Source organism: Brachypodium distachyon, chromosome 2 (assembly GCF_000005505.3).
Source record: "Brachypodium distachyon strain Bd21 chromosome 2, Brachypodium_distachyon_v3.0, whole genome shotgun sequence".
Lineage (NCBI taxonomy): Eukaryota > Viridiplantae > Streptophyta > Magnoliopsida > Poales > Poaceae > Brachypodium > Brachypodium distachyon.
Window position 1 is genome coordinate 47,377,779 of NC_016132.3, and position 27,727 is coordinate 47,405,505.

Here is a 27,727-nt window from a genome sequence, read left to right on the forward strand (position 1 = left end):
TTTTTTCCATCTTGAGATACCACTTATCAGATCGGATACAGGCTACTAATTAGCTCCGTTAACCCGTTCTAGTGCGCGTAGTATCCGGTGGGGGTGGATAAGCTCTGGTTTTTAGGGAGGTTCGTAGTTTTTCCTTCATAAAGAATTGCCTGTTTTCCCTCCGTAAAAAGATACTTCTAGCAAAATTTGGGTTCAACTATGCTACTACTACAGAAAGTGAAATTTGCTCGCTCTTCATCTGATTGTGTTTGACAGGTTCTGAGACCTCTTTGATTCACTTTCACATAACTAAAAAAAACAAGGGGTTACAAACTTGCAATTCATGCTAAATCCAAAGATTACAACAGAGAGCCAAAATTGATACGGTAGAAAAAGAGAGACAAACAACTAGTTTCGGATTATCAGTAAGGGGCAAGCAAACTCTAGCACACTGTAGGAAGATCAAATCATAACAGAGGACGACTTAGCAGTTGATCTAGTCACAGCACTAGCGCAACGTTATTGGTTTCTGAGGTGCCCATAGCTTGGCAATTACAAGTACCCACTACTCTCGGCTCCAAGACATCACTCACAGTAGATCGACTTCCTAGTCGAGCACCAGAAGAGAGCAGTTCATAACTGACCCACTTGGTGCTGATCCATATTCGACGACAGCTGAGCCTGCGCAAAGGGCTTCAACCACCCCTTTCTTGCAGCCATCACAACTAGAAATGGCGTTGTCCTGGCATGCAAATATGAATACAGAACAGCTGGGTCTTCGTAATCCATGCATAATCTGGCTCACCTGTTCAGACTTCAGAAGTACTGATGAGCTGTGCTGAAAGAGGGCTCGGGGCTTTTCTACGTTAAACTTTTAGATAGTTGACACAAGGTAGAGAACAGCCTGCAACTTTCAACTCTTGGTGGTAGCTGTGGAAGTCATGCGTTTTCATCTGCTTACTGAAATTAAATACTAATGATGCTCATGATTTCAAAAACAGGCAAACAAGTGTGTCTTCACGATCAACAAACACTGCACTCTGACAAAAAGTGCAGATCATTAGTGAGCAACAAATAAGAGTGGTCTCAGAAATGGTGAAATAAAGGCAGTTAGTCACTGAACTCACCCTGTCATTGTCCAGAATACCATCCAAAACTGCAAATTCATGATCCAAACAACAGTTGTGTCTCCACCTGATATCAAAAGAAAAATTGGTGGTGTAGGCTAAACCAATGAATGTGAAAATTAACTAAAATGGCAAAAAAGTTCTTCAGGTAGATTTACCACACATATGATGACAAACCAAATTCAAGCAGTTCCATATAAAAACATGTTGCCTGAAATACAATATATATGGCATTAGAGAAATTGAAAACAAGAGAAGAGAAACAAAACCAATATATTATCTACTACATCTGATCCAAAATAAGTGTCACAGTTTTGAACTAGGCTTAGTTCAAAACTGAGACACTTATTTTGGATCGGAGGGAGTAGAAGGTTTATGGCAATTGAGAATGTCCAACTTTAAGATACACATCACTAACTCATACCTTGACCAAGGATAAGGACTGAATCCTTGGAGATAGGTACAATGTCCTGAACCTTTTCACTTGTAAAGATTGCTTCAATAGCTGCAGGATAACAGAAGTTAGAATCCTGAGGAAAAGACGGTTATGACGTACATGCGCATTACAGACCATAATGGACAACTTAAACAAAATAAGCTTACTTCCGTTCTGTGTTTTCTATAGACAAAAAACTGCCCAGGTACAGTACTTTTTTGAACAAAAGAAGCTTACTTCCGTTGAAATTATTTTAATACTGTCCTATATAGAAACTGGATAATAATTTATACTTCTTTTTTGAACAATTATTGTGTGTTTCCGAAGTACTGTGAGTGACTTTCCCAGGTTAAACACGAATGACATAAAGAAACCAGTACGTGACTTGCGTAAAACTGTTATAGCACTGTCCTTCAGAAAATAGCTTAGTTTTCAAAGTTCTGGAATGACCCTATGATGTCGAGCAACATGAAGTATATGCGTGGAATAATTCCACATAAGATAATATCCGTTTTCAATAGGCCAAAAAATCTGAAAAACTTAAATTGACAATTTAAGATCTGAGTAATTTTAAAATTTACAACACTAACAAAAACAAAATAACTTGGTTTAAAGGCGAACCTGAAAGCTTAATGGCTGCTGACTCTCTTTCCCCATCACTATATTTGTTTTGAAGGGACTCAACATCAAATGTCGGCAATGCTGGCACTATGTGTATGGAATGTCCACCATCTGAAACCCAAAATATTTGTGTCTCTGCACAGACACTCTGAACACATTTATTAATTAAGTAAACCAACACGATGCAGAAAAGAACAAATCCAGGATAAAAACTCACTCGCAGAGCTACTTGGAAAAACAGCAAACAGTTGCACTTTCATGTCACAATCCAAACAGTATGTGTTGGCAGCTTCTGTGACCAATTCAGTATTTCGAAGAATGAAGACATGCAACACTCCAGCCGAATCAAGTGCCAAAAACATGTCCTTGGAGAACGGGTGGATTGAAATGGCTTGAACTGCTTTTATCAAATTTATACCACCTTGTGTGTTAGGATCCTCTTGATTGAATACCAAAAAGGAAGAGGAATAGCTCCCTGAACTCTGTTTCACCCTCAAGGTTGCAAGCTTACCTGAAAGAATAAATTTGGAAACATATTAACTGATTTTGCCACAACGGAGCTGCAAGCGGTCCAAGTGAAGAGTCGTAGACCTTTCTCGTAGTAATGTACAACTAACTCTAGAAGCAGTACCGAAATACAATCCTATAATAAGTCAAAACAATTATAAATATTGGCTGCAAGTTGCACGCTTAAACAGATATGAATCGCTGCAGCATTGCCTAAGAATGCGATATACAATTGACATTACTGGTGATCATTCCCTCATAAGACATCGCCTGAATAAGGGGTCCTTCCGGAGTCTAGTGGCATCATAGAACTGTGATCTCTACCTTTACCATTATAAGAATTGGAAGTGGTGGTTCAGCCCAAGGGAAAAAATTCTTCGAAATTTTGGTCATTTTGATTGTGGTTGGAAATTTGGAATTAAGTGTGAAATATACTTAGAAATTAGAATCCTAACATAGACATGTCCAAAGAACTACCATAGTGGTGTTATGCTCCCGCACACCCTTGAGGTCACAGGGTCGAATCTCCACTGTTTTCTTCGTTTTTCATTCTTTTTACTTACACTGGTAAAAAAATGCAAAGGTGGAGGTGGAGGATCGAACCTGGCACCATATATAAACAGAGAGAGAGGGCAAGGAGTTACCACTACGCTAGATGAACAAATATGAATGTCATGGACTCTAATATATTTCTTATACGAAACCTAAATTTGTTCACATTTCAACAAACTTTCTTCAGTTTCTCTGAAATTAATTGAAATTGTCGAAATTTCATCAGTTTCAAGGGGTACCAAAAATTTATTATATCAAAATTGTAAACCCTGGTTCAGTCCCCTTGCAATAATAATTCTGGCTCAAAACATAAATCACTTTAATTTAATTCAGGTACTAGCCAATTAGATGGTCTAAACACATATTTGGGCTTGCCTTCTTTCTTCATTTTTTGGTTGTGAAGCCGGAAATTTATACCCATAGATCAAACACATAACATATGACTGTCACTGTGTCCGCATGGACCTGCCTCCAAAATTCAATTAAAGATAGTCAAGTCACTCGTCCTCCATTAAACTCCAATTCACATCAACAGTCATAAATATGGCATGCAAAGTGTGTGAGCACCAATCACTATGAAAATAATTAAGTTAGAAACAAAATATTCATGCATAGTTTGTCTTTATAACTCCCATGGAGGTTATCGGTAAAACCATAGTACTATAGTCATTTCTATGAGAATGCAAGATGGTAGGTTTCATTACAAGGCTGCAAGGAACTAAGTGGATTTTCAACAACGAGACAGTATGCTGGAGTCCATCTAAGTAAAGAATAGCAAGAGGTACACAATGTAATTTATCTTTATCAAACTTTTGAGTCTTACAGACATAAAAACAAAGATGTAAATCTTTTGCTCATAGAGGAGCATAGTTTTCCGAACTTTGCTCCTTTCCTGCTGGCATATGAGGACCATTTACTGACCAAGCAAATACGGTAAGTGGAGTGTTGGGACAACTTGAGTGACACAACATACTTTAATGGAAATAACCAAATATTCCATGTTTGCAATGAAAAAGGAATACAATGTGAATTGATTATACAAATTTCCTCTGCCACAGTCTCTGAAGCACCGATACGGCTGCGGCAGCCATGTCCCTGTTCAGATACGGCGGGGTATGGGATACGCCAGGATATGCGTATCCCCAAGTATCCCATCTTTTCCGATTAAAAAAAGAAATTAAATGGGGGTACGGTTGGGATACAATGGGGGATACAGGTGCCCAGTAAGCCCCAATTGGAACCTTAAAATTGCAGCCACACATGCATGGGGCACCAGAAATCGCACCACGGGGAGATGCCGGTCGACCCTCCAGGCTAGAGTGACCTTTCCGCCGCCGTGGCCTGTACTCACCACCACCACCAAATCCCCAGGCCGCAGCTCTCCTCCCAACACCAAGCAAGCTCGAGTAGTACCTCACCCTCATCTCTCCCCTCCATCCCTCCCCCCTCTCGTCTGCCTGCTGCAGTTCCTGCTCTATCTTCTTGGCTTCTTGCCGTTATGCTGACATTGCTGGTTTCCTGCCTTGCTGCCGATGCCCTTGCTGCTTGCTGCTTTCTGAATGCTGAGTTGCTGCTGTTGTTCACTTGTTGCTGGCCAGGAAGCATCGCATGTGGAGGCAGTGACATGGCCGACAAACGTGGAGTATTTATATCTCATCTCACATTGTAAAAATTATTATTCTTGTCTTTATTACATGGCATTTTTAATTATTAGTAGCTAAATGCCCGTGCGTTTCTACGGATAAAACATATTAGACTGATCGTGAATTAAAAAACTTTTAGATATTAATGGCACTTGCTAGTAATTTTATCTTAGCTTCGATGGAAAACATCATCCATATCTTAATTATTTAACAGATTTAATTGTTGTGTTAGGAGGTGGTAAGCTTTTTTTATGATAGAGGAGGCAAAGAGGTGACGGACCACCGCCACCAATTGCCTCTTTTATCTTTTATAAGAGTGTATAAAGATATATGCTCACCGTATCCTGTATGGTTGTTTTTGGAAAATGACGTATCCCGTGTCCCCATATCGGTGCTTTGTAGGCCGCAGTTACTCTATCTTGAACATCCGAAGTGAACACTCTATTAATATCTTAGCAGATATCCTAATTACTTTACCAATGTGACTAGTCGTGGTTTGCAAAGCTAGCGCCTCTATCTTCAGGTTATAAGACAGGATCACTGAATAGAATCAAAGCTTCAAGGAAAGCAGGAACTACTCACAATTGGAAACAGCATCTTCTTCACCACGTCGGGCGCCACTACCACGATCAACTGGCACAATCAACCCATTAAGAATCCCGTTCTTCTTCTTGTACAAGCTCTTCTTTCCTGCAGCCACGGCACCCTCCTTCCTCCCCTTCCTCTCCGTCCCGCCCTTCATCAAACTCCTCAACGGGAACACGCGTACTCCGCCAGCTTCGCCGAGCAGAAGCCTCCCCATTGCGACCTCCATGGCATAGACCGGCCGTGTTGGCTCGAGCTCGACGACCGCGCACTTGTGCAGCTCGACCGTCCGTCCGTCCGCGGCCATCCTCGGTGCAAGCACCCAGATCTGCCCGGCGGCCAGGGAGAGCAGCGCCACGGCGTTGACCCCGCCCGCGAGGCGGGCGCCGAGGCCGAACGGAAGGTCGTTAAGGGGCATGCCAGAGGCCGAGACGTGGCGCTTGAAGGAGAGCGGAGCGGGGGCGAAGCGACCAGAGGCGAGGGAGTAGGCGCGGAGGTGGACCGCGGGGGAGGAGGGGGACGGGTGCGCGGAGAGGAATACGAGGTGGGAGGAGGGGAGCAGGAGCGTGAAGCAGGCGGCGGCGGCGAGCGGGGAGGGCACGGCGGTGGGAGCGGGAGCGGGCGGCGAGGCGGCGGAGGTGGGGGCCGGGAGGGAGGCGAAGAGGCGTGCGGAGGCGTCCGGGAAGAGAAGCGCGAGGGCGCGGGACGGCGAGGGGCCCGGCGCGAGGAGGAGCGAGCTAGGAGGCGACGGCGCGGGAGGGAGAGGGAGGCGGTGGGCGTTGAGGTTGAGACGGTTGGGAGGCGAAGGCGGCGGAGGAGGAGGGGGTGGGGGTTGCGGAGGAGGCGGAGGCGGCATGACCACCGCCGGTGTTTGAGGAGGGGCTGGTGCGGCGACCCGGTGGAACGATCGGCTAGGTCGGTCGGACCCCGGCTTGACCTGTTTATTATAGGACACACGAAAGGAAGGTTCGTGCTGGGTGCTTGAATAAATAAATTTCTTTCTTTCTCCCTGGACAGAGAGTCCTGCAAAATTACGTTCGTAAGAGACGGTCAGTTCCACAATGGAAGAGGAGACTGGAGTACATAGAATTGAGTTTTTTTTTTCGAGAGTAAAGTCTATGTTAAATTGAATCCCCTATGAGTATATTTCTGGCAGATTTATGTTTTTGTGCTTGTACTGTCATTAACCTACAAACTTTTTACAATTTGAGCGGGCTATACTCCCTCCGTCCCATATTTAGTGACTCAAACTTATCCAAATATGAATGTATCTATGCGTAAAAAGTGTCTAGATACATGTAATACAAAGTCACTTAATATGGGACAGAGTGAGTAGAAAAGTAAATTTTTCATCTCTACCAAAAATTTGGCTTGGTACATGTTGGCTTCAATCCAAACATAAGCGAAGTCAGGCTACGTATTTAGGGTGTGCCTGTTTGAGCAGAAGATCCCACAGCTTCTGGGTGTGAAATCTGGAACCCAAACAAACAACATATTTTGGGTTGGTTCATGACATCTGCGGCGTGAAAGCGCCCTAGCCAGCTTTGTCAAAATTCGCACGCCAACGAGTTGGCAGAGGATTTCGCCATCATGCGGGTAGAAATTGAACAGAGTGACCAAAATATTAGCATGGTTCCGAATCTCTTGCTCTGATCATAACGGTCACCGTTAGTAGTCAACGACCAACGACCAAAGAATTGGTCGGGTGAGCCCCGGCTGCAATCCAAATGAGGCAGAAGCTACGATTTCGGTGCTTCTTTCCGTGGCTAGTTGCAGCTCCAAACGTACCCTACCCTGACTAACCGCACGCACACCTCTCGTCCCACCCCGCCGCCACCTCTCGGATCCGGCCAACGACGCACCCTAAGCTTTTTTGGGCGGTGGAACAGAGAAGCCGACATCCGTTCCCGCCGCATACAAGAGATCCTAGCCCGTGGACATCGTTGCCTCTCGATCTCCGGTCGCCACCGGCGCTGCCTTCCCACGGCATTGTCCGGTGGCTCCCGAGGCCACGCTGCTGCGGCTGCTCAAGCTTGACGGCGCCGCACCTGTGTCCGACATGAGAGCACGATGTTTGCTCAAGCTCGACACTGCCCTGTCCCCTGCGGGAAGCGTTGGTGTTCCCTCCTCTGTTCCCTGCTTCCCCAACTGTTGCTCCCCTTCTTAATTGGACATGGATCCCCCTGACCAACGGATTGCAGCATCGAGATTGTCTCAACATGACGTGTTGCAAAATTTTATTGTCATATGTAAAATTGTCTAATGGAGGAAAAAATGATCATAGGCAGCAAAAGCAGCTTGTAAACCACAAAATTTACACTGAAAACAATGCAATCAACAATTGTACTCAATCTACAGAATTACAGGGCCATTCACGTCATTCAACACATTCTAGTTGCAACTGCAGCCCAAACAAACACAACCTTAACCAAGGACACCAATCGAATCTGCAGTTGGTGGCTCTAGCGCGCGAACGGGCCGGACGCTCGGTGGCAGCTGGACGATAGAACAACAACAATCTGCATGCAATAGTACAAAAAAAACCTGCGTGGGGAGAAGCTGAGCAGGGGTTGAACCCTAACGGGTGACTTTGGAGGAGAGGCAGAGTGTGTAGTCGGAGAAGAAAAGAAGGTCAAACCGGTACGGGGGCAAATTTGTTGTAGTATGTGATTTGGTGGGAGGGTATTTCGGTAAAAAGTGCGTTTTGGAGCGAGTAGCAGCACCGAGAAGCACCCAGTTCGCACATTCTATCCGAATGCATTCACTGGAGCGCTCCATGGGAGCAGCTATGAGAATCTGGCCCAAAATATGGTGTTTGCTTGGGCGCCGACTTCTACAGCATAGATGTTGTTGGAGTTGCTCCTTGGAGCACAAACAAACACACCCTAATACATGCGTGTATGTTTACCAAACTGAAATTTCAAAATGTTAACTCTTCAACCGTATACTTGATTTACGATCCGTCTTCGGATCTAGATCTTATATTATATGTTTCTATAGAAAGTAATGTTGGCTTAAAAATTACTCCATTTGATGCGAAATTCTTGTCGTGGCTCTAGTTCAAATTTGAACTAAAATCATGACAAAATTTAGAATTGGATGGACTACCACACATTAATATATCAAGTTGCGAGACTTCTAATAAAAAGTTACCATGTGATAATACCATGGGGTAATTACATACAAAATAAGATGGTGGTTTGTGCAATAAAATTAGCATCCCAATATATATTCAATTCCCACCCGATAATATATCAAGTTGCCATTTCTGATATTAATACCACAGGATAACTCCATACAAAATAGGATGGTGATTTGTGCAACAAATTAGCAACCCAATATATATGAAGTTGCCACCTCTGATATTAACAAATACCATGTGATAACTACATACAAAATAGGACGCTGATTTATGTGTGTTAAAATTACCATACCATAATATATGAACTGACCACCATGTTAGTACTAAGTCATCACAGGGTACTCCCTCCGATCCATATTACTTGTCGAAATATCACATGTAACTAAACGTTTTTTAAACATAGATACATTCATATTTGAGTAAATTTGACATAAGTAATATGGATCGGAGGGAGTAAACTTTTTCAAAGTACTATGTGACTTCTCCTTTTAATTTCTTTTGGACATCTGAATGAGATACAATTTCAATAGCGAAAACAGACTGCGAATGGGATTGACGATTTTAGCTATATAGGTCATTTTATTTTTCAGAAATCAACTTGCATCTTCCTTTCTGTGCAGTTAGCGGTTTTTTCACATTGAACGAAGCTTAGCCAAAAAAAAAAACGTATGTCGCGCGGTCATTCCGGTTTTTTTTTTTTGCAAGCATGCAACTCTGGCCAGTCAATCGATTTAGGATGCTGCGTTGCATACATGCAACTCTGGCCAGTCAATCAATTCTAAGGATTTGGCGTCGCGCGTTTTGACCAACGAGCGAACGTGTATAACTCTCCTTAGCCTTAACCTGTCGATCGCATTAGCCAATCCAAACAACATCACTTCTGCCAACCATGTCATATTTTATAATCCCTGCGATACATAATAAGCATGGCTAATTTTGTATCCGATCCTAAATTGTGTCGAAATATTACATGTATCTAGACGCTTTTTAAGAATTATACATTCATATTTGGACAAATTTGAGTAAAGAATTTAGGATCAAAGGGATACAAAGTTGTACACGACACACCTATTATGGATCAGAGTATTATTGACTATCAACATTCTACTAATCTTATCAAAGCGACGATAAATTAGTGCTGACAGATGACTATTTAACAAAAAGGTAAATATGCTAGCAGCTAACTAAACATTTAATAATATAAGAATATACAACATTACAATGCACCAACAAATTGTTAGCACAGCACCAATGGTTACTCGGTCAGCGCAAATCAGTCAAATGTCGGCTCTCTGCAAAAATAATGGATCAGCGTGCAACCACTCTTTGGCGGAAACATGGTGATCAAGTAATATCCGTTCTCTATCTTTAGATCATTGCCTATGGCCTTCGCTCGACTCCGAGGCCTCAGCCTGCGAATGGAACTACTTTTTACCATAAGAGTACAGCTACAGAGCTACTGTACAACACTGATTCGCATTCGTAGATGCAACCACTCCAGCACAAACACATCCCTTTAATCAATCACCTCGAGAGCTGTGCACTTGCTTACACCGAGTCAAGTAAGGCACCAACTCCAGAGGCATGACAGGATAAAACCGTCTTCATTTGTGCCATCTCAGGCACCATCTCAGGCCCATACCATCGTTGTATATGCTTCTGTGATATTCTTGCACCTGATTACTTTTACAATTTAAATCACCACAATTCACATTAGGGTTGCACCGGGAAGAGAGGAAGTCGTGTCTGCTGTTTGTAATGAAGCAGGCACAAATGGCACTGATGCCTGCTGTGGTTCATTGATGAAGCCCAATACTTTCAAAGTCTGTCTGCACTAAGAAATCATTATACAAGAGGTGTTAGAAATAAGATTATTAACTGATACTTTCAGAGTGTTCTTCTCAAAATATCATGTATTAATCTACACTGGTCATATTCTCACATGAGACCAATTAAAACTGACGGAACTTATTACTCCCTCCGTTCCATAATTCTTGTCGAAATATTACATGTATCTAGACATTTTTTAGGAATAGATACATCCATATTTGGGCAAATTTGAGACAAGAATTATGGAACGGAGGTAGTAGTTTACAACTAGTAAGCAACTCAGTGTACCCTACGCACGATATGATGGACATACAACTATGCATGTCATAGGAAATGTATTCTCGAGTGCCTTTTCAGGGATAAGGGCGAAGGAGAGTATATCTTACCACGGCCAAACTACCTAAAGCGTGCAGCAAGGTGACACCATGCACACATCCTATCCAGATAATAAGCAATATATATGCGCATGCATCAACATAACTACATCAGTAGGCAGTAGAGTTAAGCACTGTAACATCACTAAGCACCTAAGTAAATCACTAAGCAATATGCATCAACGTCACCAAACTACATAAGCATCCGATATGGAAGAAATAGAACAGAGAAGCCAACAGGGGCAGGAAAATAAGGGAAGAAAGAAGACAGAAGATGGGAGAAGAGAAAGGGGTAGACTGAGAGTTGATCCAAATCAGATTCTTTTGAGAGGCCTGGAGAATGGAACCAGAGCTCATGCCGAGCAGAGGCCTGAGGAAAGCAGCACCAGCGCTAGGCCATATCAACTGGGAAGAGGGAAGCACTAGGTTTTGAGGTGCTGCGTGCCTCCTCCTCTTGCCCTCTGCCTTGCGTTCAGACACGTGCATCTTTTCTTTAGCAAGGCCCCTTATCTTCAATTCCCCTTTGCAAGTCATCCATGACGCCTGTCTTGTCACCTGCAACACCATGGTGCAACAACCACCTAGGCAGGGACATGACGCAGCGTGGACACCATACACTGACAAGGTGAGGCAAGACCCAAGCGTCTTTCCGCTTTGGCGACACCTACATGCCACCTGGTTAACTTGGTGCTTAAGACACGACAAAACCCCATGTGCACAAAATTCATCATAAACTCCAAATAGAAAACCTAGGAATTGATTTACAGGAGGTCTAGAATAGATCTGTGCCAAGGTTGCAAATTTTAGTCGAAGAACAATTGAAGGTGCCGAGCCTGGGCACTCCACACAGCAATACAATTAACGTGCACACCCAGACCCAGCTCATTAACTAGGAGCCCTAATTTACAATAGAAATAACAGTGACAAACAATACAGAGCTGCCACTAGTTTTGGTGAATCGGTATTTAGTGCACCCTAACAGGTAGGGGTAAGTATTTTATGGTCAAGTTTATCAAGAGGGAGTACATAATTTTAGTAAGCTGTTCAAATTAATAGTGGTAAATGGAAGTACCTGGGCAAGATACCGTGCGCGTTCCGTTGATTGACAAAAGAAGAAAGATGTGTTCGTAGATTCGGATACTTGTTCAAGGCAATTTCAAGTTGTGCTGGAGGCAGCTACATGCAGCATTTCAATGGTATGTCAGTAAAAATACCAAAACGTATATGCAGCAACGTATTCACTAACATAACAGAGAAGTACTCATACCTGTAACAAAACATCAAAAGAGCGTGGCTGAGTCTGGAATGCCAATTTTAAGAACCCAACCCAAAGCTTTGGCATTTTCCATATCTGCAACAGGGGAGAAAAACTCAAGCTTCAGAACTGCCAATTAAAGTTGATGAATGAACTTTCATCTCTAAGTTCCTTAGCAAATAAACAAGATAAACTCAAATGGATTATGATTTCAGAGATCAAGAAGGCATCATAATTCTCGCCAGTCAGTCTCAAAAAAAAAATTGACCACCATTTTCACTTTTGTACTCCCTCCAGCCGGAATTACTAAATCTGCGACAAGTAATTCCGGCCAGAGGGAGTAGTATATTTATAAGAAAAGGTCCATGTTTTACCCCCAGAATCTCATAGAAGTCCAGATGAATGAATTCTAAAACCGTCTGAATTGCAACCTTGAAAATCAAAACAGTGGCTCTCTCTGATTTGTTCATGACATGGCAGTGATGGACAAAGACGTCAGCCAAAATCACTTGCAAAACCACCCGAGGTTGTAAAGTGCACAGTTCTAACAGGTCGAGGTTACAACTCAGACGGTTTTAGAGCTCAGGACTGACAAGTATACCTTTCTATTTACAATAATAATACGGTGAAAGGGTTTTGAAGACAAGCGTACATATATCGTTTCTTTATGTCAAGATAGATAGACAAAGTTTAAAAAGGTTTCACTGAACACATCCTGATAACATTTTTCTACAATTAACTATCTGAGGTTTATTGGAGCAAAAAATATCATGATACAACAGGGATCTCATATGGACCATACAGTCAATCACAGGCAATGGAAGAAACAGATAGTGTAACCAAAGGAAATTGACGAACCTGCTTATTAACAAGTCTGGAGAGTATTTCCATGACAAAATCAACCTGATGAAATAAACAATAATCAAACCACTGAAAAATATTCTCCAAACTTCCATGCTGTTTTGTCCTAAAGAGGTTCATTTTGAGAAGAGGAAGAGTGTAAACTGGCAAGACAACTTGTTTCTATTCTGTGGAACAAAACTATGCTCGAATCACTGAAGAAAACATAGAGGGGGATGTAAGGTGCAAATACATAAACCACTGATGAGCAAGTAACGTTCCACTTTCTAAAAGTGCTATATAATCAGAATATTATTCATTGCACATAAATCAACATGAGTACAGACGTACCAAAGCAGGGAAAGCATCGAGCGCTTGAATAACTGTTCTCATAAATAGAAGAGGAACTGGTACATTGTCAACCTGCATGAACCGAACAATTAAGGAATATATATGTATGAATATACTGCACACGATAATGGTGTGATCATGCAAGTACCAATTTATTCAGTGACTTCTCCAAAACTTGCTGAGTGAATACCGTCCGCTGCTCAAAGCAAGCAGTGCAAGCATCTATGACCTGAAAATACGTTTATTTCTATCAGTGGTTGGTAAAACTGCAATAAAATCCACATTACAAATTGGCACACATGCATATGCATGTATTTGGCTATAAAATCTAGACATTCACATGGCGTGTCCAAGAATATGTGTTTTGAGGTGAAACTACATGATTCTCTTGGAATGAAGGCACACTAAGAATATGCTCAAACTATGTCAGAATGCCATGAGATATCATTAAAAAACAATAACAAATGTTATTACCTTCCTTAGGGGAACTTGATCCTTTTCTGGATTAATATCATGGATTGCAATCAGAACTTCAGCAGGAGTTAATGCTGGACCAGTGTGTGCAGATCCCTGCCAGAAGCAGAGTTGGTTAACTCAAAGATTAGCAAAACAGCATTTTTTTTTGCTGAAAATAGCTTAAAGAGAGCATCCTTGGAACAAAATCGCTGACATGGGGATTGTTGCGAGTCAGAAAAAAAAGAGACTCATGCTTAGTGTTACAAAAACAGAAATTGTTCTGCAAAGCTAACACAGAAAAATAAAGCTCAATGAAATAATTAACATGTTCCCAGAATAAAGAGGCCAAATATGCTGATTAAGATCACCAATTGGTATAACAAACCAATCAAGTCAAACGTTTAGGAAAGGTGCACGACCCAATCATACTTCAGCACTAACATTACTTCAATGCATATTGGGACTGGCCACGACTACATCTAGACTTGGGAAGGCCTACGATGTGTAGATGTTACATAGCACTTGATAACTTGTTCACCGATGTGACCCTCCTAATCTTACCACTAGACCTTTCAGTAACTTTGATTACCAACCAATTCATCCAAATGCTTAAGCAGTCAGTGGAAGGTCTAAAATTTAGTAACAGTTCAGCAGTTAGAATTTAGCAGGTGCAAGTCCAACTAGTTCATCAAAATGCTTAAGCAGTCAATGGAAGGCTCACAATTTAGTCATAGTTCAGCAGTTAGATTCAGTGATCCCTATGTATTTCGACCTGGAGGTAATTGCACCATTGGTCCAACAATTTGTGAGGTGGAGCATTTTAGTCCAACAAGTTGCAAATGAGAAAAACTAGTCCTAGAAGTTGAGATGCAGATTGGTTAGAGGTCCAAACCAATAAGTGTTGACACGTGTCCTGTATAGTTGGCCCAGACAGTTTCTGGGTTTTTTTTCTGAAAAGAAAACCCCCTGTGATTATTGCGCATCCCGCTCACCTCCTGGGGCGTGACTAGCAGGTCCGGCACGCGCACTGCCTCCGTCCCCGGCGGCAACGGCTTGCACGATCTCAACACCCTGCCCGTCGTAGTCAACGGAAACCGAGCAGCCGACGGGACTCTCGGCGTGTACCGGGGACATGTGCATAAATCATTCCTGTCCGGGGGCCCTTTTTGCGAAATTTCTACGGGTCCGACGTGACTTCATGTTGCTGCCACCTGTCCAATTCGGACTAATTGGACTAAAATGCTTCCACATCTCAACTTCTAGGACTAGGTTTTCCCATTTTACAAGAAGTTGGACTAAAATGCTCACACCTCTCAAGTTGTTGGACCAGTGGTGCAATTACCTCTTCGACCCGCTACATGCAAAGGGGTTTAGAGGGTAGCCCGTCGCGTCAAGAATTACTAGCAATTGAATTAGGTTCGCTGACAGGGGCGGGATATAGGACAGCTCTCATCTCAAATAGTGGAAGAATTGTTTTGCTGTTTAATTTCTTCGCTCAGCTTTGGTTACAGCAAACAACATTACCATGGCCGTGAACAAGGCACAATGTCCTCAAATTTCTTCACTACCGGCTGGCTCTGTTTACTTTATTGGCAACACAGTGCTGGCTTCCTCGGTTCATCTTGCTCCTCGGTGTCAAGAACCTCAAGATGGTGCACCTACCCACCATGTCCAACACCTGCCATGTGTCATTGTTTTCCTTAATAGCACCACCTCCATGTTTCAATGTTGTCTGTCCAGGAAGTCTTGTCACAGTGCAGCATCCAGCAACAAGGTACAGGATCAAATGGTGTAAGTGGCCAGTGGTCACCAGCAAGTTTGTAGCACAAACCTACCGATGAGACGCTAGTAAGCAACTCTGGGAAGCGGCATTCCGGTCCTAGGAGCAGAGGTACCCAGAAAAGAGAGAGCAGACGGCAGAGTTTTGAAAAGTACAACTCGGTCTTTCGCCGTAGTTAGGGCAGGTCAATCCAATGGCTGGCATGGTTTTATGCTTGTTTTGACTTTTGAGGGCCGGCTTCTGTTTTACCACTAATCTTCAGAGGGGCGGCAAATCAAACCCATTTGCATCCCTGACAGGCAGAACAGAATGACAAGAATGATTGTGCCTACCAATGGGTGTACCAGCTTTTAAGGTACCAGTCATCACTGACACATTACAGACTAACAAGCAAAGATAATGCAACTGGATTACTGGTACAAACCAGTGACTGCATGACTACAGATAATGCACACTTGATTTAAGGTACTAACTACAAAGTCCTGTTAGGAAAAACAAAATGGAGCATATAAGGAACAGATGGGATATTAAACAAATGTCTGAACTTAAAATTCCAAGTACCAATGCAAACTTATTTGGTGGCAAAGAAACCAAGAGGTAGGAATAATTGAAGACCGGCAATGACAAACAATATTTAATGATCAGTTAATTGTGATATGGAGAAGTGTTGATCTCAAATTATTAGAGAAACAAATACACCTACCCTATACAACTTTTATGGAACGCCGTCACATAGAAACGCAACACTATCAAGGGAGAGATGTGTTCTAAAAAGAAAAAATATTAAGGGAGTAACAAATAATCACGATAAAGCTACCTGCAATATCCGAGCAAGCGCATCTTGGAATTTGTCAGGTGGGAGATCAACTAGTCTCGGAAATATCGGCAGCACCTGAGACCAAACAGATGAAGGTAAGCAACAAACATGACATTAAATGAAACATTTTAAAATATAAAGTCCATAATCATGTGAACCGTAAAATGCCAGAGTGAATATGGCATCCAATAGAAGCATATGGATAATAGATTATATACATACACACAAGCGCAAGGGGAAAGGATAACACAGTACACAACATCCTCCGACAAACTTTCAAAACGACTTTTTAGAATGCATTTATTATCAGTTGCAGAATAATGCTGCATTCCAGAAACATTTGGAACTCCAAAACAAACTGACAACAGCTGTGCATGGTTTAATATATATACAGCGAGTCTGAACTTAGCACAAAAAACGGCATACCTAAGAACCAGACAACAGCTTAACTGGAGCACATTACATAACTGGATATCTAGAGGCCAGTAGTGAAAGGATTCCATAAACTAGATCAGGACACACAAGACTCCAGCCATGAACAGTAACATTTTCCCACAAAGAAAACATCTCAGGGATTCTATGGCATGAGCTATTATTTGGGAAGGAGAAGCTGCACACCAAACAATGTAAATTAGCTGATCCAAGCCTTTCCAAGGTACCCGGCAATGTTGATTGAGTAACCACCAACTTACTGCTGTCTCACAGATCAGCAATTGGCCAGAAAATGGACCAGATTGTGCAGAGTATACATGACCTTACAACTACTAACATCGCAATGACATTATTTCTGCTTCTCAGTTAAAATAGATCTAGACAATCAGTATAAACAGAAACCAATACCTCTTCCTTCGGAAATGAGGATAGCAATGGAATGAGAATAGACGCATCCTGCCACAGAAAATTACAACAGTCAATAGAGGCACTGCATAAACAATCTACTTACAGGGCATTGACAAAGGACTTCGGGGTAGCACACAATGAAAGAAAAAGGAGTACAAACCTTTAACTTGGTCTCATATAGATGTTTAACAGCCACTACCAGCTTGGCTGAAGGATTTGATTCTTCAGTCAGAGTTTGCAGTATCTTTAGAAAGAGAAAGAAGCAAAAAAAAGTATAAGAAACTCCTATGTTGGCAGTAATGTACAAAGGGAAAGTTAGAGATATATTGTTTTACCATGATAACAAGTTCTTCACTGCCTTCAGGTGGATTATGAATAATGTCCAGCATCTCAGAACATGAGGATCCCAGATTCCTTACAAGGGTGGGTATATGCCAATGGATACACTGCACAATTTGCACCATAATTTGCAATCATTCTTGTAATTCAATACTCAAAATCTAAAAACCTTCAACTTCACAACACAAGTTAAAAGTAGCACCTGCTTGACGACTTTTGGAGACATTCCATAAACATTGAACAGGTGTCCAAGAAGAGTGGGTCTCTGGAACAACACAGAATGGTTTTACGACCTCTTCGGAAAAAATATACAAGAGACAATACAGTATTCTGAACAGGATACCTTTGTGCAAAGTGCAAAAAACAATGAGCTATGGCGTTTGGCCTCAGATACAGATACTGCTGATTGTTTTGGTGAAGCTAAAGGGGTCTTGGCAGAGCCATTTTCAGAAGACCCCGCATCTGAAATCTGGGAGCCACTAACTGAAGTCTCCTGGCTGCCTACTTCAAACTGCTTTCATGAAAACCATCTATCATTCAAACAATCGACCAAACTGCAGTATGAAAGTCATATAAAGACATTTTATCGCTCTCTGGAGAAGATGAGGGGGAATTTGCCTACCAAACTTATCACACCTAGTTGTGGAAGTGTGAGAACTGAGAAGCAACACATTCTTTGGCAGCCAAATCAGCCAACACAAATTAAGAAAATTGGGCAGGAATATGTTTTAACCTTTTAGGATCTTACCTCTTTTTCTTTTCTAACAGAGGTAAGACCCTAAAACACATTTCATGCTAATAGATTCAATAACCACATAAGTCGGATAATCAGCCTTGTTTTTTAATTCCTAGAAGAGCGTAGGTGCATTACAGAGTACAGAACGCCTAACCATAATAAGGATCAAAATCATCAAACATTACCTCGGTTGTACAGTCCTTTGAGGTTGTGAAGTTAACATCTGTCTCCACACCATGCTTATTAGCAACTGCCAGAAGACTTTCAGTGGCAAACTGCTCGACCTTTTCTGCTGCATATGTTAGATCATAGAGCTTTTTTGAAACCTAGTGTATACAAATATATCAGCATCAGTATCATATCATGATACCAAATAAATGCAAAAGTTGAAGAGAGCTGCTCCATACCAATCTAACCGCCTTCCCCCTGACTTCATCTTGTGAGTGAATGGCACACTGTAAATTCGTAGCAATAAGTGACGCATAGTTCACAGATGATAACTAGTCTATTAAGCATTAACAGACACACAAAAAACTATGTCATCAAAGTAATGCTAATAAAGTATTTAAACCATAAATATCAAATGTTTGATCTTTAGGATACATAGGGTTATAGCGGTTATTACAGAGATGAAAGCAAAATAACTTAACTCTGAAATGCTTCAAGGCAATGAATAGCAGAACCACCTTTCTTAACTCAAAATAAGTTATTTGTATTAAAAAAAATATAGTAGAATACTTTAAAGAATATTTATAAATATACTGCCATTTGAAAACCAAACACTACAAACCTTTAGAACAATATCCAAGCAAGCTTGCCGAAGTGGAGGCCGCACTAAAATCAGACTCCATACAGTTCCCAGGCCTTGGGTGACACGGTCACCATCGCTGTCCTTTGTTTGTTGGCTGTTTCCTTGTGACATGCAAAGACTCTCTAGTAATCTAAAAAGAGACTCAGGCAAACATGGGGCATCACATAGAAGTTTACTAAAAGATTTATCCGAAGCAGGTAGCGAATCGATCAAGGACCTTGCCTGAGTTCAAAACAAATCACAAAAATATATTAACCTTGTAAGTTCAACTTTCAGCTAGAAGACAATGCCCCAGAAATCAGAATACGATAAGCTAACTTACAAGTGAAATGAAGAACTTCTCGTAATGTTTAGAAGCAGGAGTAGAACTTTCTGGTGAATCAGCAACATTGACACATTGCAGCTGATACAACACATGCATAGCCAGTTCATGACCCTAGGAAAAACAAATGATTCAGAAGTGAGAATCTTGCAATTACTTAATATGAAGTGGGATAGTTCATGGTGAATAGGCTCTTTTGGGGCAATTACAGTTAGAATACGAGCCTAGCCAGCTCAAATAGAACCCATTTTCATTTTGATCAGCTTATCTTGCGTACAAGCTTGATTAACACATATAATCTCAACCTGAAGAAAGTTTAAGTAGCTATAGCTCAGGAAGGTGGACTCAACAACTATATGCAAGTCCGGAAACACAAGATCACTTGAACAGATGATTTACCGAACCCTAGAGCCGCTGCAGCAATCATCTACACATATGGATGCTCGAACAGGACAGAAGAAATTAGGACAAGAATGAGCTTTGTTCAAATCAGAATATTTATGAGCATGCCAGCCTATCCAAGCAAATCCCAGCTCAGCACAAAATCAATTCAGATACTTCTAAAGCTTATCTTGTGCCTACGATCAGCTTGTTATGACATGAAATTTGAATTTCCGCCAAGTCCAGTCCAAGCAAAAAAACTGAGCCTGCTCAGCTCTATTGCTTAGCTTACATCTGACAAAATAAAATGACCTAAATTTACTCTACAATCCAAATGCATAACCTATCAGAAATTCAAGACCCTAAAACTAGTCCAGTGCCTGTATTAGATCCAAGAAATTTTTTTATCCTATTCAAATATGCTGATCAAATAGTGGAATATTATATAGCACACCACCAGTAAGTACCTTTTGGTCATGATAATGGAAGATAATGTGCTTCTGAATCAATTCCATAATATTATCATCAGCCGTACTCTGACATGTTACAGATGACAAAAATCAGAAAATATAACTGTGGCAGAACAAGCATCTAAGCAATCCACATTAGCAGCAGTATTATTGAATAACACCAGCAAAGTAAACTAGAAATTTGAGATGCTTATATAGAGAAGGAATTTGGGAAAGAATTTTATAGGACAACTATTATAATATCAAATGAATACCTGAGCAACCAAATGAGCAAGCAAGGAAAATCTTGTGTTAAGGCTGTTGTTCTTGTAATCATCAATTATCCTCCTAACAGTTAATTTGTGCAATGATAGTTTCTCACTGTCACTTAATTCCAAATGAGATGGAAGAAGTGGCAACTCATGATTGGTCTCCTCTGGTGTTGATGCCTTGGAGACTGGCGAAAAGGGATCAACGTCCAAGTCCATACTATCAAATTCGTCGTTCGAAATAGCTTCTTGAGACAAGGGATTGGTCTTCTCCCCATCAACATCAGAAGAATTAAATCTGGCTTCCACCGGTGCTTGCACTTCAAAGTTTGTCTCTGGTTCTGTGCCATTTTCCAAAGACTCAGATATCTCTTTGCCAATTGTTTCATCAGGCTGAGAGGATGTATGCTCCTCATCTTCATTTTCGGGTAGGTCTCCTGAATAATCTGCGTGGTTTTCAACCTTCCCAGAAATAGGAGAAGGTATATTTGAAAAATTATCCGTCTGATGCACACTGGTGGTTTCCACCTTCACCTGTATGGGACTAGTAGCAGCAGGTGCAACTGTTCGCCGTGGATCAAGGCGGCGAGGATCCTGCAACACATTGACATTTTCACAATAGGCACATCTTTGACTTCATAAAATGTAAAGTAAAGACAGATCATACTCTTCTGGGGTCACGCTTAGAATCAGAAACACCGGGCGTAGGAAGTGCATCAGGTGGTGAAATGCCTACTTCATCTGCAGATTGTAATAGTTGTGGCATGAAGGTCAAAGAGTGTGAACTGAAGGTAATTTTTTCTCGGTTGGGGGACTGGAGGGCAGATTGAAAATTTGGTTGTAGGCCATAATTTGTACCTAATGGAAAAGGAGCTTCGGGTAGATGCTTCATTGTCTCTATCACAATGTCAGCCATGACGTCTGACTCTACTGATGATATAAGAATACCAAGGGATTCAGCTCCTCTTTCCCCTTCAGCAAGTAACGCACCTATCATTTCGATCATCTTCTCAACAGGAGACACATCGGTACTCAAGAGAGATGGGGGATCAGAGGAATGACCCACGTTGGCGTCATTTTCAATCTGCATATCAGAATAATCAGGCATTCCCTGAACTAGCAGATTTGAACCTGCAGAGCTATCAAATCTTGCTCTCTTAGCTATGCCCTCAGCCATAGCAAGAGTGTCGCCTGATCTGGCAGCAGGATTCTTCCGATTAAGATCTCCATGAGGCACCTCCCATGCTGGAAGCTCCTCCTATTAACACGAGAACATTTTAAATTCATCAAAAGAATCAGAAAACAAACTTCTGAAACATATATGCCAGATCCATTGACACCACAATTACCTTGCTGGCACGAGAAGTGCGCTCTATATTTCTAGACATCTTCTCTACCTGCCTAATAATCTGTTCTGTTGCTTCACCTGGGCTCAGTGCTCGAAGCCGCCTTACTAGTATGTCCTTGGACTGTCCAGAGAAAAATGGGTATTATTAACTTGACATTCAAAACCAGATTCAGGCACATGAAATGAATTAAGTTCAGCAAAAATATGAAGAAACCAGTACAGCCTAAAGAGATGTGTGCAAATCTTAGGCAGAATAAGAGAAGTAAAAGGCAACTAGCGGCACAATTTTTTTTGTAGAAGCGCAGAAACCAAGACAGGCTTCAGAAGAGAGCAAATAAAATCTAGTTCATCTAGTTATGAACAGATACAACAAAGAAGGGACACCAAGCTTTTCACACAGCTCAATCATGAGAGCATTATCATGGATTGAAGCACACAATTACAATGATTTCTATAAGTAGTAGGATTTAAGCGTCAAGGGATCTTACAGTCGTTCAAAAAAATTCAAAAGAAGATAAAACAAGGATGTAAATAGAATTAAAGTGATGCAAGCTCAAAAAAAGTCAGATCCAAATACACTGATGTTGTCAAGAACCATAAAAGGACAACTAGTAATGCAGCAGTCCATCTATCAACAAATCACAAGTTCCCCTAGACATGAAGAACCTTCCCATTTTACAAATGAAAGCAATATTCAGAGAGTTTACGAAACATAGATACATGAGCTGAATCATGTCAACTGTGGTCTTCATGCGTGAGATGCACAGCAAATGGAGGAAATTTACCATTAAAAAGAAAAACATATTTCACCATTTCATGCAACCACCTTTTAAGTTAGTTTAGTTACTTTTTGTCAGAATCAACCACACCTGTTTTAAAAACTTTTAGCTGTACCAAATAACCTTCGGTATAAAGTACTCCCTCTGTTCCATAATTCTTGTCTCAAATTTACCCAAATACGGATGTATCTATTCATAAAAAGCGTCTAGATACATGTAATATTTCGACAAGAATTATGGAACGGAGGGAGTATGTTATTTTAATTGAATAGTTTCTTGAAGGTATCTGAACTAGATCTACAAGTCAAAATGGTAACCGTGGCAGTCAAAAGTGCAAAATGAAATGTATAACAGACATAAGTAACTTTGCACTTTAAACGTAAAAAATGGTTTGAGGAAGACAGTGCTAAAACAATGTGAGCTCACCTCAATCATTGCCTGGCAAGGACTTCGTAAAAACCCTATAAAAGCTGTTTTTAGGGAATATCTCAGGCTTGCAGAATGAGCCCCTTTTGAAGTCTCCAAATTAGGGTCAAAACCAAACAACACTGACAGTGCACGGTCATAGTAACCCGGCCTATTCTTTCCAATAGCTGCAAGACTGGCATGTGACAAAGAACTTATTTCCGAAAATAACAAATATGGTTTACATCACAAAGTACATAGACCATGGATATGGGGTGAAAAGAGTTTAAGACATGAGTACAGTGACTAAATCATTTGAATTATGACAATACACTTAAATAAATTCAGCAAGTTCAGCGGTCAGGATGAACATGTTGACAGGTAGGACATGACATGTGAAATCAATGACATTAATTGAATGGAACGCAAACAACTTTGCGTATAGTGCAAAATATTTATCCATGTAAGGACCTAGTGAAAAGAGGGCAGGCTGGTGATTGGGGTGATATGAATAACTTCTACTTCAAATATAGCTCCTGATTTATGGGATATATGGAATGAAAAGAGTAGGGAGGCCACTAAAAGGGCTTCACAAACTAGAGCAATACAATGCAAATTCGGAATTCAGAACAAACATGTGGATACATAGGAGACAACATTAGAAACGGTCCAAATGAATGACATGCATTAAATATATCTATAGCAGATCAGAATTTACAAATAGCACAAATGTTCATCCACACATTTCGAAGGAGCTAGCAAAAAGAGGGCATGCTTGAGATGCGGGTGAAATGAACAGCTTCCACTTCATTTAGACAATACAGCTGGTAGAGATGCTTACGAATTAATGGTGCCAACTAACAAGGATCCTCGATGAGCATAAGCTGATTGAACAATATCCACCAGGATGGTGAAAGCCCTGTTTGTGTCGGCTTCCAGAACAACAGGATCAAGGCTAGGATGAAATTTAGGTAATCGAGAAGCATCAAACCTCCGGTTCTTTCCTGTTTTTAGATTAAAGATGTGTATGGTTACTTCGAGAAAACAATATGGTCTATTTAGTTGTGACTGCAAATACGGTGAATGTTACCTTCAGTTGATTGCATTCGCTCACTGTTGGATTGAGGTGTGAGGCACAAGATCCATGTTTCAATGAACTTTAGAGCGAGTAGTTTAGATGCAATAGGACCAGGCTGTTACATGTCACTATGTCAGATAAATAATAGTATCAACCAGTAAGTTGGGCTACAAATGCAGAAATTACAGCACTGACCACACCATTTCAAACTTCAAAAATGTCATTATATATGATATTCTCAGTAGATACACGATGGCAAAGTGCAACATACACACGTATCTAACGCTCCACAAAATGTCTACTGGATATATGCTGGGTACAATAAAGGACTGCCACATGTCTGCATATATGAGAGTTCCTCCGGAAATTCCATGATGTGCTAAATACTGTGAATATGGTAACGGAACAACAACAGGTTCACCATATATTGAAATTTGAATTTCAGTTACAGTTGTGTAAAGTACTATTAACTAACCTCGTGCATCATACCACAGACTGCATCTTTGAACTGGTTCATCGAAGCCCACATCTGTTCAAGCCAAGCATCCACTCTTCCACACTCGTTAATCTAGATTTAGCAATACAGTGACAAAGTGAGTAATACGGATAAAGCTGTTCTTAACAAGTTACAAGCATTTGAAGGGACGATAGTAACAAGAAATACAGATCAGGAGAAAATGTTGAAATGACGAGACAACCCAAATACACATTTGTACTATCACAACAAACTAAAATATAATGAAAACAAGGTCATGTGATTTCTCTTAATCTATCCACCAGTTAGCTTATATTAATCGTATAAAACCATCATTTGTAAATTAGTCCAAACACCAAACCAAAGACCATTTATATGCTCCAATAGTTCAATTAGTTCACAACTGCTGAAAGAGACTTTGTTTTTTCCTTGATTAGGTGAAACTAGCATAGTTTCTAAAACTGAAGTACAAAATGTAAGTTTAATATATGTAAGGGATAATCTAATGGATGACCTTTTGCTAGAAGTTTCTTTCAGATTGTAGAGTCATATTTTTTTTTACTAATACTACAAATGCTATTGTCAGTGAATGGAGATGATCGTGGGTATACAACAGGAATACACTAGTTGTTAAAGTTACATTGATCACTAACATAAGCAAATAGATTTTCTTCAATATTACTACAAATTCAAATCAGGTAAAGTTTAGGCTGTGTCTCTTTTCATGGAAATATGAAAAGGCATAGAAAACTCCAGTGCACTTATTATCACTTTATTACTTTACTGCAATAACAGTCTACTGAGGGGGGAAATAAACTCAATTGCACTTGTTTCCAAGTAAGTAAGATGGGCAGAAAACTATCAGGCAACTCCCTGTTCCAACCAGTTTAGCATTTCTGGTATTTAGTCTACTGTTTTCCCAGATGACTAAATGAGAGGCCATTGGAAAAACACCAGGAAAAAACTAATTATTGAGTGCCAAAATGGATGGTAGAAGCAGACTTGACAAGGTATCAGCAGAACTACAAAGAGATTGATCACTGGATAGATCAAATACAGTAAACAACTGAAACGGATCGCCTTTTAGTGGTAGCACAGTAAGTTTTGTGATCTCCAGCTCTATTGTGGGAAAACAGAGAGAGCGACACTCAAGCATGCCGATAGTCAAGAGACAACATGCTCTCATCATGAACACTCTATCATGGTCAAGGCTGTTACTCTTCAAGAAACTGGCCTACTGGAAAGAGGTGAAAACAACAAAGTGTTGGGTCTAAGCAGTGACACTGCCATCAACAACACTGGAAAATCAAGTAGGACATGCAATTCAACCAAAATGCACTGCCTTTGGCGGTTGTACACCAAGTCTGTAGAAAATCATTTGTGTTGGTTGTTTCATTTGGAATAGTTTTCACTCTGTTGAATTTTACGCAATCCCAAAGAGGCCAAAACAATTAGGAGACAAGTAAAATAACCTCATAAAACAACAACAGCAGCATTGCAACCGATAGTAGTTACAGCAGTGGATTTATTCATTGATAAATTATCTGTTTTACAAAAAAAGACCTGAAGTGCCATCTCTTCCAATACAGCAGCAAACAAATTTGTCCCACTAGCTATAGATTGCTTAACAACTGCAGGATCGTCGTGTTTCAAAAATGACAGCAAATTTGGCAGCAGCACAACCAAATCTTCTGTTACATTTGTACCAAGATCTCTCAGCAATCTGTATGTAATCAAAAAAGAGTTGCATGAGTAAACTGAATATTTTTCTCATAGTAATCTGGGGAATAAAAATTAAAGTATTAGACAGTGTTTTTTTAATATATTTGGTCAATAAGAAAACAATTGAAAGGCACATCATACAATAAGAAAACATAAATCAAGATAAACAAGCTATCAGAAAATACATGATGCTTAAGAAATGGACACAGTTACACACCCTGACATCAGAAATAACATATCCATTTAAAGAAGAGTGTTCATAAATCCAATAATGTTTTGACCCAATATCTGGCAAGTCCTAGAAACAACTAGAAGTGAGTGACTGATTATGCCTGCATATTCCACAAGCCTCAATCTTCCTCCTTATTTATCAACCTAAAACTATTGTCGAGTGGTATGGCAGACAGTATTTTCCACCTGCTCTATTTTTTTGTAATATTATTTCCTTGTTCCCAACATTTGTCACTAGATGGCATCTACCAATTCATGCAAAACCAGATACCAAAACCAAATAAATGTTCTAATATTATTGCCAGCTAATTCGTTTTGATATTATTGGTTATGGATTCGACATGGAGACCAACATCGACATCAATAAAGGTAAGAACTTGCTCAAGCTCTTGTGCAAAAATGTAACTGCAGAAATGTAGAACAAACCTCGCGTATCTACAATAGAAATACTACCACAACTTCCCCGGAGATTTAATTTATATGGATTGCAAGTAAAACTAAAATAACAAATCCTGAACACAGATGACATAAACCTAGAAAACAGTTTTATCGTTGCACCCGTGGGCTTATTCATCCGCATCAGGACTCGAGAAGTCGAGATTACAGATAAGGAGGCCCGGGAGCTCACCTTAGGGCACGCGACGAATCGAAGCGGGGAGGTGGGGCCTCCCCGCGCTCCTTCGGTGGCGGTGGGGGCGGCGCCTCGGCTGCGCCGCCTCGCGACTCCGGCCACAGGGCGCCGTCCACCTGGAATTCCATGTCCCGGGGCCAAAACCCTAGCTACTGGGTGCAGCACCTTACGGTCTCGCCGCTGCCGAGGAGGTCTAGGGCTCAGTTTTGTGGTTGGGGGGGAGGAAACAGCGGCAGCGGTGGTGGCGATGCGATTGACTAGGGTTTGGGCGGCCGTGGAGAAGGAAGCGCGACGGCCGTACGAGCACAGCTAGGCGAGGAACGGGCCACGGGAGATAGGACGAGCGGAAGGGAAGGCAGGCAGCAACGGAAGTGCCTCTTTGGTCTGCAAGCACGATTGTTATGGTGCGGGCAGCGTCGCCGCCGGTGGAGAGGCTGACGGGTGGTCCCTTCTGGGGTTTCCCCGGGACCCACCTGCAAGTGAATCATCTGCCGTCCGCTTCGAAAGCAACGGGGCGCTTTGCGTGGATGGTGGATGCCCCGACCTTTGCTTGGGCCGGAAGGTGCTCACTGTATGGCAGTATGGGCCAGATGTTTTCCGGTCTCTAAAGTGCGGT

The 27,727-nt window shown here is 41.3% G+C and overlaps 2 protein-coding genes and 1 non-coding gene across 7 annotated transcripts; 1 reads left to right on the forward strand and 2 right to left on the reverse strand.

The window, feature by feature from the left end:
• Window positions 1-242: 242 nt before the first annotated feature.
• On the reverse strand, window positions 243-6,378 carry LOC100826759 (zyxin). 3 transcript variants are annotated; one of them, XM_010233876.3, is made up of 7 exons: window positions 5,448-6,376; window positions 2,381-2,674; window positions 2,164-2,298; window positions 1,531-1,611; window positions 1,265-1,317; window positions 1,107-1,173; window positions 243-1,012 (listed from the first exon to the last, which is right to left on the reverse strand). In XM_010233876.3, exons 1-5 carry the CDS (start codon window positions 6,304-6,306, stop codon window positions 1,289-1,291), a joined length of 1,398 nt encoding a protein of 465 aa, XP_010232178.1. In that variant the 5' UTR covers window positions 6,307-6,376; the 3' UTR covers window positions 243-1,012; window positions 1,107-1,173; window positions 1,265-1,288. The 3 variants fall into 3 exon arrangements, with proteins under 3 accessions (XP_010232178.1, XP_003569609.1, XP_014753572.1); XM_003569561.4 differs by having other exon boundaries at window positions 243-1,019; XM_014898086.2 differs by lacking the exons at window positions 243-1,012; window positions 1,107-1,173; window positions 1,265-1,317 and having other exon boundaries at window positions 1,589-1,611; window positions 2,164-2,311; window positions 5,448-6,378.
• A 3,346-nt stretch (window positions 6,379-9,724) lies between these two features.
• On the reverse strand, window positions 9,725-27,499 carry LOC100827067 (symplekin). Of its 3 annotated transcripts, none has more exons than XM_010233877.3 (28): window positions 27,109-27,499; window positions 26,091-26,250; window positions 24,528-24,620; window positions 24,065-24,167; window positions 23,816-23,978; window positions 22,996-23,170; window positions 21,792-21,911; window positions 21,301-21,700; window positions 21,110-21,183; window positions 20,449-21,036; window positions 20,192-20,260; window positions 19,344-19,457; window positions 19,001-19,243; window positions 18,618-18,665; window positions 18,396-18,536; window positions 17,818-17,985; window positions 17,677-17,739; window positions 17,471-17,581; window positions 17,296-17,379; window positions 17,136-17,183; window positions 16,296-16,370; window positions 13,717-13,812; window positions 13,391-13,471; window positions 13,243-13,314; window positions 12,910-12,954; window positions 12,064-12,147; window positions 11,869-11,972; window positions 9,725-10,421 (listed from the first exon to the last, which is right to left on the reverse strand). In XM_010233877.3, the coding sequence occupies exons 1-28, from the start codon at window positions 27,237-27,239 to the stop codon at window positions 10,301-10,303; spliced, it is 3,774 nt and encodes a 1,257-aa protein (XP_010232179.1). In that variant the 5' UTR covers window positions 27,240-27,499; the 3' UTR covers window positions 9,725-10,300. The 3 variants fall into 3 exon arrangements, with proteins under 3 accessions (XP_010232179.1, XP_014754920.1, XP_024314862.1); XM_014899434.2 differs by having other exon boundaries at window positions 9,725-10,426; XM_024459094.1 differs by having other exon boundaries at window positions 21,110-21,700.
• Window positions 14,502-15,018, forward strand: MIR7765 (microRNA MIR7765). Its single transcript, NR_127055.1, has one exon. It is a non-coding gene; the product is annotated as a microRNA MIR7765 (primary transcript).
• Window positions 27,500-27,727: the final 228 nt, after the last annotated feature.